This window comes from Rhipicephalus sanguineus, chromosome 6, assembly GCF_013339695.2.
Source record: "Rhipicephalus sanguineus isolate Rsan-2018 chromosome 6, BIME_Rsan_1.4, whole genome shotgun sequence".
NCBI lineage: Eukaryota > Metazoa > Arthropoda > Arachnida > Ixodida > Ixodidae > Rhipicephalus > Rhipicephalus sanguineus.
Genome location: NC_051181.1, coordinates 139,863,503 through 139,882,465, shown reverse-complemented (window position 1 = coordinate 139,882,465; position 18,963 = coordinate 139,863,503). Strand labels below are relative to the sequence as shown.

The 18,963-nt window shown below is 47.0% G+C and overlaps 2 protein-coding genes across 3 annotated transcripts in view; both read right to left on the bottom strand.

Annotated features, from left to right (window-relative positions):
* Positions 1-18,963, bottom strand: part of LOC119396556 (uncharacterized) — a 317,806-nt gene that overhangs the window by 152,743 nt on the left and 146,100 nt on the right. The gene's annotated exons all lie outside the window — the stretch shown is intronic.
* The window catches only part of LOC119397594 (basic proline-rich protein-like), a 33,867-nt gene continuing 19,869 nt past the window's right edge, over positions 4,966-18,963 (bottom strand). The window contains exons 2-6 of the mRNA XM_037665019.2: positions 15,347-15,393; positions 15,184-15,224; positions 10,060-10,288; positions 6,930-7,306; positions 4,966-6,399 (exon numbers count right to left, since the gene is read on the bottom strand). Coding sequence (XP_037520947.1) covers positions 5,638-6,399; positions 6,930-7,306; positions 10,060-10,288; positions 15,184-15,224; positions 15,347-15,377 — 1,440 coding nt within the window. The 5' untranslated portion in view covers positions 15,378-15,393 and the 3' untranslated portion in view covers positions 4,966-5,637. The remainder of the gene's footprint in view (positions 6,400-6,929; positions 7,307-10,059; positions 10,289-15,183; positions 15,225-15,346; positions 15,394-18,963) is intronic.

The window sequence follows — 18,963 nt, the reverse complement described above, 5'->3', positions numbered from 1 at the left end:
CAACCAGCAAGTAGTGGCTTGGTTCCCGGACATTACGGGACCTCAACCAGAACGTCACCATAAGGGCACCACTTACGTAATAGCGTTTCCTCAGTGGCTGGTTTTCAGGTACCTGCCACTCTAGATAGCCATAGGCGTCACAAAGAGACGGTCGCCGAGATGATATAGGGCAATCAGGTACGAGTTCATAAGTGAATAAGTTCTGCAGGGACATAAGTTACGCATGGCACATAATTTCTGCATAAGTTCGGCACATAAGTTGCGCGGGGACGCTTCCAGGGGCTGTGTTATGCAGCGATGCATTCATCTTAAATTATTTTTGTTCTTCCTCCTCCGCAGGCACGGCGTTCCGCCCGCTCTATCGCCGCTACTGGTAAAAAAAAAAAATTTATTTGCTATTGTCGTTGACTGTGTATTCGCGACATTCTATGGGAATAACGTGAACATGAAAGCAGAACCCTTAAACACCATGACTTTGGCAGAAGATCCATGTCCTTCTCCTACAAAAGGAGCCTTGCATTTACTCATAGGCTCTCTTCTCTGATTCGACGGTGCGGGCGACCGGAGATAGCCGGTGTCAAACCTCGGACCTCTCCTAACCAAGGTGGGCAGTTTAACCACGCGAGGCGTATTCGGGGAGCAGACAAAGAGCGCAAGCAGCTTTGCTCTAATGTGTACCCGATTTGATTGCAGCAGTAAATAGCAACCCCCGCACTTATTTTCTTCGCGTTTGCAAGTTCGGTACACACTAAAAAGCAGGATGACCATCGAGTCTCGAGAATAGCTCTCTGCCTTGTTCTACGTTGACGCTGGGATGACCACACGCTAACTCGACGTAATTAATGTCCCGCTCGCCCACCTGCGTCGCACACACATTATATGCCTCGATGGGGGTCGGCCGGGGAAGGAGGGATGTAAGCTTTAATGTGGACTATATGAGGGAGAGAGTGCAAAGTGTCGCAGGGGTATAAAGCTGGACGAGGGGGTGGCGCCAGTCTCTGTCTGGCGCTTCCTGTTCCTTTGTCCTGCGTCTTCACGCCACGAGCTGCCGGGCGTCGTGACAAAAGGTGGGCGAGGAGGAGGCTGCGGCACTCGGCGACTTACTGTGATACGGGCCTCAACAAAAAGCGCAATTATTCGCGCGACCCCGCGACAGTCGCCGAGGGTTTAATCAGGCTCGTTAGACGCGCGCTCACTCGAAAGTAGAACAGCGAAAGTGCGCTCGTGCCCGGTCTTTGTCGTCGCCGTTGTCGAGGCGCGAGCGAGAGAGACCCTTTCACGATTCGCGTTGTTCCTCCCGTTGCACCAAGCTCTTTCTCTCTCGCTCTTTTTCTTTAATTTTTGGAGAACGTGAGGGTCTGCGGGGATGTGTCGCATGCACACATGTAATCGCAGCGCTTGCGTGTAGGGCTTGTGAAGCCAGGGGCACGTTTTGAGACCTCCACTGGCGCCTCTGGCGCTCCTGCCACACTTATGAAGACCCTTGCCACACTTGAGAAGGTTGTGAAGAACCAAAGCGCCTCGAAGTCGGTCATGAATGCGAGAGTCGTGTGAATACACTAGTGCGACGACGAGTGATGTGAGTAAGATTGGGAGATAACTTTGGAGTCCTTCTCGGAAGCACAAGAAGGTCAATCCTGAATGTTCCTTTGAAGAAAAGCTCCCGAAACTGAGACTGGTCTATATTGGTCATTTAATCTAGATGCAAGTTCAGGGGAAGACGGACGACGCTTGAGCTGAGGGGATATCGTCGAACAGGAAATGTCGTTGGGCAAACTCTTCGACAAGGGAGCTTGTCTTTGTCAAAGTAGGAGATACGGGAAAACAAGATAAATCATGACCGAGACGATTAGATGGTGTTCTTCACACCGCAGGGTTGTCTTGGTGAGCTTGAAGAACTTGTACTAAAAGGTGCATTCACTTACTGATAGTATCGCCAGCAGTCGCGCAATGGCAATCGATGCAAAGGCTTTACCTATAGCGTCCTTAGAGACATTGACAAGTGAAGAAGCGTGTGAACGTGTTCGCACGCGAGGGTGCAAAGTGAGCTAGAGAGAGGCGACAGAGCGCGTGCGCATAACACGCGTATGTATGCGGCATATTCCGCTTAGATACTGATGCCACCAGGAAGTTCATATGTACACTACTTGGTGAATTCGCACTAGCTGCAATGGTCTTTCGTTCCGCGTACCGCGAAGAGGCCGCTTATTAGGGCGAGAGGGAAAGGCGAGTACGTGATCCCGTAAAAAGGGGGCGCCTGCGTATCCGTCGCTGCGCGCCCCCCGTGGTGTCATGGCGAGTCATTACAGGGTTGCACACCGTAACACGGGACGTGCGTGACCGCTTCGCTCGCGCTGCGCTCGTGACTACACGAGGATGCACCTGCGTGCGCTGACAGGAAGCGGGATCGCAGGAGCACGTGGTTCCTCGCGTACGAGCGTCGTAGTCACGCCCATTTTTGATCGGTCGAGACTAAAAGCTTTTGAGTGCTGAAAGCAATGGAAACCTATTAGTGGGCTATAGTTGGCGCGACACGACAGAATATAATTGCGCGCCGGAACAAGGACACGAAACAAGGAAAACGGGACGTGACAAAGACTTGAACCTGTGGCCACTTGCACGTGCGGATAAATTTATCTAGCTTCGTTTGAACGGTCCATGTCTCTCTTTTTTGTATCTTCTGAAGCAGAGCTGCTTTGACGCATGCCTGTTACTGAACGTTACGTGAAGGAACACGAAACCAAGCTCGCTTCGCAGCTCACAATTGCGGAGACAGGCCTCAAGTTAAGATAGAAGTTGAAGGCCTGTCCTGTACGTGACCTTTTTATTACTTCCTTGATACGTAGCTATAGCCACAACCTTCCTGCATCAAAAGCTGCTCCTGCGACCCATTAATCGTGAGACTTGCCTTAAGATCCTTGTTCGAGGCTTACAAGCCTCCTGCTTTCTTCGTGTCAGGCTGCACAAGGTATTGAGAAGCGTTAATATGGATAGTGACTACGTAAGAATGTCGAAAAGTGTGCTACTGCAGAGAAAGCGACGTTATGTCAGTAGCCCTGTTACTGAACCGGCTGTTGTCACTGATGATAATTAAACAAGCTTTTGAAATTGAGCCGACTTATTGAAGGCAAGTAGGTTTCCTTCAAGTGAAACGAACGAAATTCTACTATTCGCAATAGGACGACGCGAATATATTTTTTGGAGTCACGAAGCCTTGTTGAGCGGCACTCAGCCTCTTCGTGCAATACATAGTTCCACACCACACCACGAACACAGGAAAATTCTTTATTCAGTCTATGAACAGGGGACAAGAAAGAGTCTGCCAGCACAACCGCTCCGTACGCCGTTGCATCTGTCACTCGTCACCAGCAGTCCTCGCGGAAGCAACAAAAACAAAGAAAACAGCGGAGATCTCGGTAGACGCGCGAACTGTATACGACCTGACGAGAGTTGAGTGCAACATCAAAAGACCTACACAGTATTCAAGGAGGTGATTTGTTACACAATGTTATGGTACAGACGCACAGACACGCACACACTGCAGTCGAGAAAGCGCCGACGACACGAAGAAGGAAAGCTCTCGTAAACAAAACACAACGAAACAAAACAAAGCCTATCGCGCCGAAAACTGATCTGTACAAAGTACGGGAACCTCGCTCATAGGTTGTCACGACACTGCGATAAGTTGATACGCGATCAGATCAACCTGATGTGCTTCAGTTGACAACAGCTTTGTGACTGGTGACAGCGAGCGACGGACGGACGGATTGGAAGGGGGGACAGGGGAGGATGGGGGAATGCGGAGGGGGGGGGGGGATGGCTCGCCTAAACACACAGCACACGTGTGTATGCAACAATTAAATACAGCTAGAAGTTAGTAAAGGTTAAGTAACAAAAACAAACAAGAAAGGCCTCAACGTAACGTAGTCTAAAAATCTGGTAAGCAGATAACAGGCCGTTCGTTAAAATCTGGCTAGCGCCGCGTCGCGGGTGGTCCGAGGCGCGAGAGATTAGGCAAAAGATGAAGAGCAAAGAAGAGAAAGAAAGCCTGAAGTCAGCAAGCCTGAATGGAGCATTCAAAACACTGCACAGCAAACAGCGCAAAACAGGAATCGCACAGGTATAGCCTGTTCAGCTGACCCGCAAGTCTGAACAACGGTATACGCGTGGCTGCAATTCGGTTTTGGCGCGTCAGGTGGAGATGCGCAGACGACGTGAAAATGTGGCCACCTTCTTTCACACACCTTCCAACGCACCACTTCCGCTCCAGAGGGTGACCCATGCGTGTGTTTTGCTGTGTGGAAATGCTTCGACAGACTCAGTTTATGACTTCTCGTATTGCACGTCCAACATAGCGACTGTGTAGTTGTGTTTCGTGTTTCCAAAACTGAAATTCGCAAAGTTATGGACCGCGAACAGCCTCGTAGTGAGGAGGGCCAGAACGTAACAGAAGTGCACAGAATCGTGAAATTTGAGTCAGAAATGACACACAGAATAAGACATCCATTCGCTTTGTCATTAGTGGAGACGACCACAATACCTCTGTTTTTTCTGTCTTTTGGAAACGGTGTTTCCCAGTATTGTTCTGGGCAGGTCGTGTTAAAGCGCCTTCATTTGCTCAGCTTAGGAAGTGACATAAGCGAACTGGTGTGGGTTCCCATGGTGTACCAACAGCCATTGAAACCCACTGGCAGACGAAACGGTAATGACAACCAACGTAAGCATTAAACGACTTGCAAGACTTTGACGGGTGCTGCGTACGCCTTTGAAAATTAAGCGTACTCATAAATGCTTTGACCTCTACAGAGTGCACTTCGAATGTGTGATTTTGTTGCTGAGTTCCCCTGGATGTCGAGATGTTGAGAATGGAGCATGCGTTGTTCCCATCATTCAGGCCTCACCGGTCTGTACCAGCTTCTGGCGTCATTAACAGTAACCCACAGCCTGTGTCAAAGGCGAGTCCCAATTCTAACAAAGCGGAGTACCACAAAGGCCCGACCAGTCAACGACCAGTTGCTTATGCTAACCGCGTGACTACGTAGAGATGAGAAGCGTGGCGATTACGGGTCAGCCCGGTCCTACTCGACGAGAATGGACTCGAAAGACGCCGTAAGCAAAATACCAACTTCAATATGTTCCAAGTTCCCCATCGTCAGGCACGTATTCTGTGCCTATCAACTTAAGTACCTGTACCTGTCTCCACGTGCAGCCGACATGATTTGAAACGCGCTAGACTCGTGACTGCACCGCCCGAAGCATGGTATTGATGTCACTTCACAAACTTCTGCTGAAGGGTCGTATAGACCTGTTCACCAACTCACGGGCGCTCATTTACAGACTCTACCTTAAAACGCAAGAGACATTAAAAAAAAAGCGCGTACTAGCAGCAATGCCCCCAAACCTTTTTTTTTTCTAGTTTTTCTTACGATGTCAGGTTGACTATACCCAGACGAATTTTAGGCGCTGCGTTTTGCTACGTGTTTTCAGTCTTATAATACTCCGGTTCGCCATTCCGTTCCTGCTCAAGCGCCACTACCCGTGAGGCGAGCGAGCTGCGACCAAGCCCCTTCAAGAAGGCAGCCCACTCTCTCGAACCTAAACTGAAGATGTTCTGTACAACCCGGAATTCCCTCCTTCCTACGCCTGGTACTCTCCTTCCACGCTGTGCTGTCCGCTTTCATCTGAACGGCCCTGGTCTGCCTGCTCAGGTTGGTCGTAGTAGTAAACGGCGTTCCAGTCGCTGGGTTGCGCCAAGTTGGCTCGCGGCCTTCGGCCTCCTCCACCGTAGCCTCTAGCGGGTGGTTGATCGTAGTCATCCTGATCGTAGTCTGACGGAGGTTCGGGTTGAGGCGTCTCGGGCCTTCCGTAATCGGGTGCCGGACCTGGTCTGGGAGCTGGAGCTGGTGAAGGACGTGGGGCAGGGCCGGGAGCCGGACTAGGATACGGTGCTGGGGCAGGGCCTGGGGCCGGTCCTGGAGTAGGGCCCGGATACGGTGCTGGGGCGGGACCTGGTGTAGGGCCAGGATACGGTGCTGGGGCGGGACCTGGCGTAGGGCCAGGATACGGTGCTGGCGCTGGACCGGGAGCAGGGCCTGGATACGGCCCTGGAGCTGGACCTGGGGCAGGAGCGGGAGCAGGGCCGGGATACGGAGCCGGGGCAGGACCTGGAGCAGGTCCTGGCGCTGGTCCAGGAGCTGGGGGCACATATCCGTGGCCGCCGTCGGGGCTCCACGAGGGTCCGGGCTTGTAGAGGTCGCCGTTGAGATTGTAATAATTGGGCGCTTCGTCACAGTTGACGTTCTGCCACCAGTCGCACACGAAATAGCGCTGGTTGAAGATAGTTCCCACGGGGCAAAGGAAGGCGTCGGAGCGGCCGTCCGACTGGCAGATGTGGAACACCTGCGCGGGCGAGGTGAAAGTAGCGGAAAGAATAGCACCATGACAAACATTTCACGAAATGATTGCCGCATCCAATTGTACGGTACGTACTGGACGACAAGGAAATGAGATCCAAGAAGTCATGCAAAGCACTGAACACGAGCATGATACAGTACCCACTTCACCAAGGTCACCCCTAGGTCAGTTTACGCTGCCAATGTAGCCAAGATAACTGAGTAAACTACCGCAAGCCGTAGTAAAACTGATAGCTGGGCGAGTTGGTATGAATTCATGTTTGAAACTTTTTAGCGCGCACAAAAACCGCAAGCCATCACTGCTAGCTAGACGACGACGAAGTAATGCCTTCGCACATTCGAGACATCATTACGCGACAGAGAAGATGTGAACGTATCGATACCGATGTCAGCGACGCATAGGCTTATAGCCTAGCTGCTTATCTTTTACTGCGATCCAACAAGTACGTGAGATTGAAATCAACTAGCACCTTGCCACAACTAGCTAAGCTAAACCTATGTAAATTAAGCGCATACCTGGCACCGCGCTTCGACGTCGGCGTAGTACCCGGCCGGAAACTCCTGCGCGCTGCAGTCGAAGCTGGTCTGCGGGATTGTGGTGTAGGTCGGATAGTCAGTCTCCGGAGTGCCGGGAATGGCGTCCTCCAGGCGCCACTGGCCGTGGTCGTCATGGCCGTGGTACTGGCCGTCATCGTGGCCGCCTCCCTCGCCTCCTGCTCCGCCTCCCCCGCCTCCTGCTCCGCCTCCTACTCCGCCACCGCCATAGCCGCCACCAGGTGCTGGGGCACCAGGACCTCCGGGTGCTGGCCCCGGTGCGGGTCCAGGAGCTGGACCTGGAGCAGGGCCTGGTCCCGGAGCGGGGCCTGGTCCCGGAGCGGGCCCTGGTCCCGGTCCTGCGTGTTACAGCCATGACGGGAAAATACTTAGGTGGTGCAGGAAGGCCATAGATAATTTTTTAAATTTAAATTTCATTATTTTTCGCCCAACTCCACTTTAATGTGATGTATCACACCCTACATTGAGCTTGATGTTCCGAGATTCTCATTACTACAGACCGGATTTTAGGCAAATGCCTATTTTGTTCCTTGCACTCCTATCGCGCCATTTTGATATATGAACATGAATTAGAGGTTAAGAAGGGCTTTTATAGTGTTTTTATAGTGCCTATAAATGCCTATTTCTGGCATTTCTGCCTAAATGCTTACAAACGCCTACAAATGCCTATTTGCAAAATTGGCGCGTGTATAAACACTACTTAGCCTCAAGTTTCGCTCCCGGGTTCAGTTTAAGACCGTTATTCATATTACCGCGCAACATTGACTGTTCGGAACTATGGGGTTCAACCAACCCTCGAAAACAACTTCTACCAGCAGTGAAGTGGGACACGCCGGCGAGAAATCGCCGCCGAGTTGACATGGCGTCAGCGGAAAGGAAAATGAAGAGCAAATAAAGAAAAATGCGATGTGAACGCAGCTTTTGATTTGTACGTAATTTACTTTTTCAAGGTGTTCACTGCAGTAGCGTAGTCAGAAATCTTTTAACGGGTGGAGTCAACCATACTTTATGTATGTCCGTGCGTGCGTTTCTATGTGTGGGTAGTTTCAGAAGGGGGGGGGGAGAAGGGTTGAAACCCCCGAACTACCCCCCCTCCATCCCCGCCTGGCTACCCCATTGGTTCACTCCCAGGGGGCAAATTGGCTCTACGCGATTCGAGCCGGCCAATAGGAGAAATCCCCCCTTCTGGTCTTTTAGCGATCTGGCTTCCTGATCCTGCTTTGCCCTTCTCAGTCATGCCGAAAATACACCCACGAGTGTGTTGATTCGACAGTATACACACGTGACTCACCATGCAGAATACGGGAGAGACCGTGTTTTGCGACCCGTGCGAGACAAAGCACAATTGCACGGCTGTGTTCAACTGTTGGTGCCTTTGTGACATCTTAAGCAATGACATTTTTGTTTTCTTGTCGTAGACAGGGGTCGCGCACGTCTTCGCTTGAAATTATTTGCATTTATGTGAAAATTTATTGTTCTTATATTTATGATATTGTATGCCTAAAGCGTTGCTTTGCGTGCCTATTTTTGCAGCCTAAAACGAGCTTTTTTTAATGCCTAAATATCCGGCCTCTACTCACTACGTCAAAATCTCAATACGACACCGTTGCTTCGGTGTCGGCTGGTCTTCGTAACCAGCGCCATCCCTGCGCAAGCGGTAAGTACAAAGAAGAGGACGAAAAGCTCGCGCAAGGCTTTAGTACGGTAGCGCTCGCCAAGGCGCTGACGAGCGCGGCTACCCTGCGTTGGCGCTTGGGAGCCGGGGCTGCGGGGGCGCCTCGTTTCCCGCACTATCAAGCGCATAACCTAAGCGTAACGCATAACATTCAGCGTGTACGCGTTTACGGGTACGTGTTTAATCTGTGTCTGCTTGACCATTCTTTTCCGCTCATGTCTACTTCAAATAAAGATCTCTCTCTGTTTCTCTCTCTGCTCTTATTCTAGTACTGCGTTCTGTACCAGTGACAGCAGCACAGCTTCACGGTGAGAGGAAATGAGAAATCATTTGAGAAAGGAACACTGAAGAGAAAAACGATTTTTCGCATATTAGTAAATTACAATTTCACAATACCGAGAAGACCACTGTTTTTGCGAGAAGACGATTGGTGAGCGAGAAAACGCACGAAACGAAAATACGCGTGGCGGCGCCACATTGAAATTCCCGAACCAACGCCGTGACGTCATAGATTTTGACGGCGTCTGCCAGGTCATACGTAGGTCCTAATCAGTAAAAAAGAAATGCATTGTCCTCTGAGGGAACCGTAGACTTGACATTCCAAGTTTCAGGAAATTTCGTTGAGCCAATGTCGCCAAAATACGAAAAATACTCTTTGAAATCCGTGACGTGCCGCACGGAGGTGACACTCCTGTAGCCTGCTACTGCGTTCTGAGAGAACTGACAATAAATAAAAATATAATTAGGAGCAATGATGATGATAGAGTAGAATTTAATGGTATGCGAGTTCGTGTCCGAAGGGTCCATTCACAGCGCTGACTGTAAGCCAGTGTTTAGAATCCTACTTCCATAGTACACAGGAAAGAAGAAGCCATTTTCCATGAATGTTACTGCATCATTTTCGATTAGGTCCGTTCCGACTGCAGGCATGGTTACGTCGCAGGTGATGGCGATTGGACACTCGAGGCAAGTACCCATAGGTAAAACAGCGCAAACACGGTAATGTATATTGCCTGTAACCTCTTCTTTCCTACGTTCGTATTTGATATTTGATTTGATATTTGATAGTTCTGTAAACCTTTCGTATATTATACTGACTTTTTGTATTGCCCTCCTGCTATGCTCTCCGCTGAGAGCAGCAATATTGAAAAAAAAAAAAGTAGACACAGGATTAGCGCTGACTGCCAGCTGCTTTGGTTTATTGTGAGAACACACTAATATACCTTGGAAGGGTGCACACGGGGGAGGGAGACACTTCTAGCGGCGCATGCGTCAATTAACAAAGATTGTTTACCAAGCGTGCATGCGATAAGAACAGGACAGGCGCTGCCGTGGTCATTCGTTCCACCTTTCATGTAATCCCCTGCCAAAGATGGTTGCCCCATGGAAGCGGCGAAAATTCTGGTTTATACATACTTGGTCTCGGTGCAGGTCCTGGTGCAGGTCCGGGACCGGGTGCATAACCAGGCCCTGGACCGGGTCCCGGCGCGGGTAGGTCTACGTCGGGTCCGACGTCGTCGTCAAAGGTAACTCCGGGTGCCGGACCGCCGTAGTCGACGTCACCGACTCCGCCGCCGGCACCGCCAGCGTCAGGCCGCGCGTAGCTGCTGCCGCCACCGCCACGGCCACGTGACTGCCGGGTTATCTGCGAGATACATCCGGGCATCTGGCTCCGTAATCTATCGTAACACATAATTGCGAAGTAGCGCTGTTACCCGATGTTACTGCTTGGTGAAAAAGGTATTGTTGACCGAGTTGCTGTTTTGATGGCAATGCTGGGTAAAGCTTTAATCTAAAGCACTTACAGGAAGGAAATGGAGATCTCTTTGGGCCACATTTTACAGTTTGCTTCAACGCTCTGTTTGCCTAACTAAACAGGGAAGAAAGCTTCCAGCCAAGTAAAGAAGAGGACATAAAGACTATCATATCAAAAAGGGCTCAGGACGAAACACACGCCAGAAAATAAAAAAATGTATCAGTTTGTAGGAAGCCCGCTGCGTGAAGCCTACCGTCTTTACTCGCGAAATACCCGTACTGACTAATAATGGCTAGCGTTGGTTAACTGTGAGTCAATGTTGGCTGCACGTATAGATTCTATTATTCCTTGTGTATCATTTAAGTGTTTCACTGTGTGCGATAGTTCCCCTTAGGAAAATTTGCCTCAAAATTTATTTGCCACGTTCGCACACCTCTGAAGGAGTAATGAAACGATATTGAGGCATCGCAAAAGGGACATTCCTTGTTTCCTTGACATGCGGTGTTAACGGTCTCCGCACACCGGCGCCAAGAAACACGTATAAAATATTTTACTTTGATTTTAAAGTATTTATCGCCCAGCATGTGCAAGCTAGCCCAAGCTCAATGGGCTGGCTTGCTCAACACAGTCACTGAAATCGCTGTCGCAGTCACAGGACGACAATTCACTGATCGTTGTTTACGTGCACCACGTGCAACTGACCGCAGATAACAGAGCGGCTGCTAGTACAGCACGATTTGCTGTCCCCACACGACTGGCACCCGCGTCAGACTGTTGACACGTCACTGTGAAACTGCCCCCTAGATGTCGAAACTGAAAATGTTTCTCTTTTTTTTAAGGTAATGGTATTAAACATATAGTCAATACGTTTCGACTCACCTCGATACTCTTTTTAGGGTCATCGACACCAGTGTTTTTATTTAGAGCGACAATACGAAAGTTTCTAAAATTTCTTTCGGTATCCGCAACGCGGAAACAACAGGACACAGGACCACGGTGCGACAAGGAAAGACAAGGTCTCTATTGGTTGGTTGGTTGATCCTCAGCTACTTGGCGCAACCCACCGTGGGGGATCGGCCATGAAACGGGTGGTACCTTATTTTAGAAATAAAATTGTTTTAAAATCCGAATATGTTTAGGAATGGATGGTATAAAAATAAATTCACTAGTCCAATCCAGATTTTTTAAAAAAAAGAAAAGAAACCAATAGGTTGAAACAGTGAAATTGTACATAAACTTAAAATTCTATTCTTTTTGTTCCCCGTAAAAAATCGCACACGGCTTCGCAAACGTTCCTGTGGCTAAAGTCCATTTCAGTTGCACCAAAGGAAAGAATCACTGGAAGGGATAAACTTAAGCCCATTCTTCGGAGAGGTTGTTCTAGCAATCGTTTTCTTTTATTTGTGAACAATCTGCATGTTAAAAAGAAATGATGCAGAGATTCCCTCTCGTTGCAGTGGAGGCATAAGGGAGACTGTACCAGACCCGACCTGTGTGGGTAAAAGTTCAGAGGGGGAACTCGGCATCGTATCCTGATAATTGATATTTCTGCCCTTCTAGTGCAGCACCAACGATTTTTCCATGGATACTTAAGGTGGAGAAACTCAGATGTTGCCAAAGCCGATTGGGCAAAGGTATCCGACGTGGCAAACTTTTCAAATCGCGCCGCTAAGACAAATGCCAACGTCGGCAATATAGAGATTATGGGGCCATTATGGGATGCCACCGCAAGTGCATCTGCATATTCATTGAGGGTTAAACCCTTGTGACCTGGTACCCACACTAAGCGAATAAGACGATAATGTCTTGGGACAAGAGAATAAAATACTTCTAAGGCATTCGAGAAATTAGGTGCAGTTAATGCATAGCAGATAGACAGACAGTCTGTCAGAATGACAGCTTCTGTTATTGATAGGGGTAATTTACGTAAGGCTAGGACAATCGCAAGCAATTCCGCTAGATAAATAGGCGTAAAGTCGGGTAAACGAATTGAAAAAGACCAATCCAAAGCTGAGGATGCAATTCCCACTCCTGCCTTTTCTTTACAAACTGAAGCGTCAGTCGCTATAACGATGTTTGTTTCTAACTTTGACAGGTGGTCTTCCAAAACTGCATTCAGGTACGTATTGGGTAAATGTTTGCATTCCTTAGGAAATATATTGTCGAACTCTATTCTAATTGTTTGAGGAGATCTGTTAAATACAAGTACCTCACGAAGGTTTACATGTATTTTTTCCAAGAGTTTCTGTGCGACAATCACTTGTGGACACCTTAATCTAGACCACTGGTGGTTAAAAAAAGGACGTCGGCTCATTAATAAAAACGTACTGTGACCTTCTCTAGGTTGTCGCATATATCTTTAGGAAGGCACGTACTGTTAGAATTTGGAACCGTGTAAGAAGAGAAGGCAGGCGCGCTTCATTATACAAAATATTATTTGTGACAGATTTAGGAAACCCAAGACATAATCTTAGTGATTCGCGTTCTAGAAGAACCAGTGGTCGAAGTTTGTAAGCAGGTGCTCCAGAAAAGAAGACGTAGCCAAACTCCAATATCGGGCGTATGTACATACAATAAATCATAATGAGCACATCACGACGTAAACCAGATCGTTTACTGCTGACTCTACCAAGCATCCCTACTGCCCGCGTGCTCCTTTAGCTGCCATATTTTCTATATGCGCATCCCAATTTAGTTTTTCGGTATAGATCACCCCTAAATACTTGACCGATTCCACATGCGGTATGACATATTTTCGGTAAAGTAACGAAATTTGCACTGGGACATTTAGTGGGAAAACTACCATTGCGCTTTTCCTGATGCTCAAAGATAAATTAATGCCCTCAAGCCACGTTCCCAGAGTATTCATATATATTTGGAAAATTTGATACAGTGTATGTATACCTGCAGCTGTAGCAAAAAATGCAATGTCGTCCGCGTGTACATACACCTGCACGTCATGATGTACAGGGACAGTACACAGTAATAAATTAAATAATAATGGTGACAATACCGAGCCTTGCGGAAGACCTCTAGTTTGTTTATAGCTTGAAGAAGACACACCCTATTGAGAGCAATAAAATTCTCTGTTTTTTAAAAAGGAATATACCCATGCAACGAAGTAGTGTGGTTAATGTACATGCGTTAGCGAATTTATTAATTTAACGTGTTCCACGGTGTCATAAGCTTTTGTAATATCCAGAGTGACTAAAGCGGAAAAGTGTTTCTTAGAACGAGCTAATTGTATTCTACTTTCTAAGTCAACATGGGCACAGGTCAAAAGAGCGTCGTCTTCCTCAGAAAGACTGTGGTTGCTGCTCGTGCTCCTCGCTTCATTGTCCTCTGTCATCCTGCCGGCTTTTAGTCGTGACAATATATAGCTCGCGACCCAGTAATTCCGCTACGGGGCCTCCAATTTCTCGAGAGTGCAACGAATAATTGTTTCTACCATTTTGTGAAATGCCAGTGTTTCTCTCACCCCTCAACATACGTAATTGAATAATAAAGCAACATTAACCTGCGCGGGACGTCTCATAACCGACATTCAGCGTTCCGCTGACCCAGTTGACACGTCAGAACGACGTTTGACAGAAACCGACAGGCTCAGTACTTTCGCTTCACACAAAGCTTTTCACACTTCGTGGCCCGCTGACCCACGGGCGGATGTTCGCACTGACTGACCGCGTTTTTGAAGAGCAGCGCGACCGCATTTGTTTCCCGCGAGCTGGAGCAACTTTACATACGATATAATCCAGGAAGGCAGCCTATGGCTCCTCCTTTTATCATATGTACGATGTATGTTGTGCACCTGCACATCACTTGTACAGGTCCATCCCTCAGCTAAATCTTGTGTAGCCTTCTCCACAGCACTTTTGTGCAGACTGTAAAGCCAGCTTTCAGTGTTCTCAAGTCAGTAGAAATTCGCTGTATGTCACCCTCTCATGGCACATTAATTCGTAATAAATTAAGAGCTTGAACGAAAGTCCCGAGCTTTAAGTCGTGCCTAACGCTTTAAAGTTGGCCTCAAAAGGCAGTGGGACGTGCATCTCCTTAAGCGAGAGCCGGGAAAAGCAGCAGTCTCCGCTCGAGCAAGCCCTGCAAGCCGCAGAAGCCAGTGAAGTTCCGTGAACTGAGGTGAGGGTCCCACCCACTTGGACCTAAATCACCTCGAGTTTATGCTACGAACTATTACTAAAGCTGTTCGAGTTGTTGAGCCGCCATGTATTAAGAACCAGTGAGGTATACTGACTTTAGTGTCCCTTCCGGTGTTTGGGGCTCATTTTCTCAGACACACTAGAATTGTTGTTAAGAACAACTTTTAGCCAACCATAAAGCTAAACGTATTATTATCAACGAAGTTCGACCAGTGGCTGTATTGGAACCATTTCTTTTTTTCTGGCGAGTGTCCAATATGACTAATGAAAAATCGAACTTGCGAAAAATAGTTTTCTGAATACGGACCCTGGACTTCGCATTAGAGAGATTTGGGAACGGCTTGAGATTGCGGGTAATCAGATAGTCACTATACGGAAGCTGAGTGGCACCTGCGTATTGGCGTACCGGTGCTCGAATGTTGGCGCAAAAGAGATAAACAAAAAGAAGAAACATCGACCTTTTTTTCATCTAATAATGATCATTTTAGCGCGAAATTGCCTGAAATAATGTCTTGAAAATATGCCTTATCTGTCTAGGCTGATTCGGATAAAATTTGCGGCTTTCTCGTTTATTTATTTTGCGAGTGTTTGTTTATAGTGTTATAGCTACGTAGCGTAAGTGGAGCTTACCCTTCTTGGTGGTCTAGCGGAGAGGTGGACCGCCAGCGAGGCTGAGAGGGTAAAAAATTGTGGGGAAAAAGATAAGTACGCTGATGTGGAGGCCAGCAAAAGGGGCAAGCACAAATGCTGAGCTTATAGTGAATTGTAAAAGGTGATAAGAAACTGCACTCACCGAAGAGGATGACGCTCAACCAGAGTCTCATGTTGAGCGCTTGCACACTGAAAGTGAAGGCAGAACGAAATCACGTGTTAAAGCACGCCGTGTAATAGATCCTAAAGGTAATACCGTTTAAATCGAATGAGCTCTCGCCAGGGTCGTCTAGTGGTTAGGTGCTCTACTGCTGAACCGCAGGTCGCAGTAGAACAAGCGCGTTATTCCAGATATCATAGCGTTTCCCGTCTTTTCGGCGCACCAGTCACGGTTATAGTGCTCGACTGCTGACCCGAAGTTCGCGGGATCGAATTCCGGCCGCGGCGCCCCCATTTTCGATGGAGGCGAAAATGCTTGAGGCCCGTGTACTTAGATTTGGGTGTACGTTAAAGAACCCGAGGTGGTCTAAATTTCCGGAGCCCTCCACTACGGCGTTTCTCATAATCATATCGTAATTTCGGGACGTTAAACCCCAACAAATATTATTAATTACTTAAGCAACGCTTCACGTTGGGCCAGCGAAATTTTCTTATATACTGCAAAAGTGTAGTTAGCTCGGCCAGTTGGTATGGATCCGTGGCAGTATATAAGCAGCGCGAAAAACAAGACTACGTACACATGCAGGAAGGAATGACAAGAACAAGCGATACCAGTGCTTGTTCTTGTCATTACTTTCTGTCAGTGTTGGTGGTAACGCGTTACAAGTAACGGCGTTACCGGTAACGCGTTACGTTTTTTGGTAACTTAGTAACGTACTCGTTACAATTTCGGAACTGTAACGGGTAACGTACTTACGTTAACATTTTTCGGTAGCGTGTGGTGTCACGTTACTCGTTACTTTTTCATCCTATAGGTGCCATTTTCCCGGAGCTCGCCCCGACGAACTGTTCTGTAGCAGCGTCGGACTGCTGTCGGCCTGCCAGGCATTGACAAAGAACCGCGGGCGGAATCGCGTTTTTGTGGCCGTCGCCACACAAAGCTTGAAGAAAGCCGCGGAATCCCCATGAGATACTGTACGGACACGCTTTTCGTGGAAGTGGATTGTAGAAGGTGGATTGCTGGCACCGGTGCCTTTTCGTGCCCAAACAGGCCACCCGAAGAGAAAGCGCAAGGGCTGGTTTACAGTTTACTCCATACCATGTGCTGATCGTGACACTTCGTACGTGGGCGAAAGAAAGAACTACACCGAGAGGCTGCGACAACATAAAAACGTCGTCCGGAAGTTCGATTGACAAAGGAGTACACTCGCTGAGCACAGCGTCGTGAATGACCACCGCGTCGAATTTGACAACTCCCGCGTCTTCGACTTATAGGCCAATTACGATAAGAGGCTTTTTGTGGAATCCTGGCCCATTCAGGCGACAGCTGGTAACGTCAACCGGTCTACAGGTGCGCTGCCGATCGAAAGTCTCATCATGGAGAATAGGCGTGACCTCTTGGCAAGAAGAAAACCCCGAAACGCCAGATTTTTTCCTGTAATGCAAAAAAAAAAAAGCTTTTTACTCACTATCTTGGTTGGCGTCCCTCTGTTTCAACTTTCAACCAAAGCCCATTAATACCGCTGTTAGAAGAACAGTCCTAACCGCAGATAATCTAACTACGGTTACGGCTAACCATGGTTACAGGTACCTACACGGCAGACATAACGGCAGTTAGGCTCCTAACCGTGGTTATCGCAAACGGGTGATTCCACGAGAGATCGACACGGATCTGAAAATGGATATCTTGGATTTCATTGAGTATTTTATACTTTATGCACATATCACCCAGTAGTCTGAAAAGGAACTTAGCTTTCATATTAACTGCATAATTTACGAGGAAAAAAATATCGAACATATTTGATACGAAGGGATCAATTTCATTACTTGTCGTTCTCCAAAGTTCACGACGAAGTAACACACAAATATTACCGTTAAAAAAAAAGACATTTTGTGCATGAAATGTATGCGCAACAAAGAGTAAAGTAACATTGTTTGAAACTTGTAGAACGAAGGAAACTATGTTTGAAAAATGACTAAATATGGGACATTTTATTAGAGTTGCTACATAATAGTTGCTGCAAAGTTGATAAGGCTTATCAACATTGTTTTGAAAATAAACTTTGCTTCTTTCCATCGGCACTGCAGCTAAGTTTCTGGCTATTGAACTCCTGAGCGAGTGAGGGTGATCTTGAAGACCCTCACATAAACGCTCGTAATTTAAAGTGAACAAAAAATGTTTATGCACAGATATTTTTTTCCCTGACTAGGCCATTAAAGCATTTCTTCCCTACTACAAAATTTGTGGATCTATTTTGCTGGTAGAAGCACGCCGTCAGAATTTCTGTAAATCTCTGAGAGTTCAGTGATGCTTTCTTTGCGCGTAGCGTTGATGATTGAATCTCATATTGTGTATAATGTCACATTGAGAAAATAGCTTCACCATGTGCCAGAGTCAGAAGCCATCACGTGTAACTCTACAGGCAACATTAAGCCACTATAACATTGATGGGGTCCGGTACATTTGTGCAAATTATTCTCGCTAAATCAACATGTTGGGTACGATCGTTGTTTGGGTTAGAAGTTTTATGTGAAACGTGTATACATTTGAGATTTCAAAACTTCTTATTGTGGGTTCCTGCAGCAAAGCAAAGACACATTGATTAAAATTTATGATTGCGGAGTAACGGCAGAGGTAACGTCCGTTACTTTTTTTCGGTAATGGTAACGGTAACGCGTTACATTTTTTTGTAGGTAACGTACGGCGGTAACGCGTTCCTTTTTTTGCAGTGTAACGAGTAACGTATTTAGTTACTTTTTTTCAGTAACGCCTACAACACTGCTTTCTGTGTGCGTCGTTTTGTTTTTCGCGCTGCTTGCTACCATCTTATATATACCATGGCGCAAAAGTTAAGGAAACTATATTCTCAGAGTCCAGTTTGCTGTCTACCTTGTTCGCAGTGACCTCCAGGCAAGATTTCGCTTGACTGAAGACCAGAACCCGGCAATACTCCATAAAATATTTTGAGGAAATGTTACAAGAGTGTACACTAAGAAACTTATTTCTGGCTTTAGTCAACGTTTGTTATATATATATATATATATATATATATATATATATATATATATATATATATATATATATATATATATATATATATATATATATATATATATATATATATATATATATATATATATATATATATATATATCTGTGGTTCTAAATGCTCGTTACGATATGCACCGGTTAAATAATTATTGACGGTGCCCTTTGATGTACTGCTGTAACTTTTTCGATGTCTGTATACAGGCTAGTCTGCTAACTTGAAAAACGGCAGTCGAGAAGACGGTGCATCGAGGGACCCGTTTTATGTGTGTTAATTATAAAAATAAGCCGACAGACACTGACTACAAGAAAAACATAGGAAATTACTTGCATTTTCATAGTTGTGATGTAGAAATGATCATCATACCGCTAAATGAAAGCGCAAGAGAAAAAAGAAACTGGCCGCAGGTGGGATTTCCGGAATATGAACCAATGCTCCGCGCAGCTTATCCAGCGAAGCAAATGTTTGCACCTGTAGCATTGCACTCATGATCAGAAGGACTGTAAGCGGCAGATCATTTTCACATTTGCACTATTAATTTACGGCTACA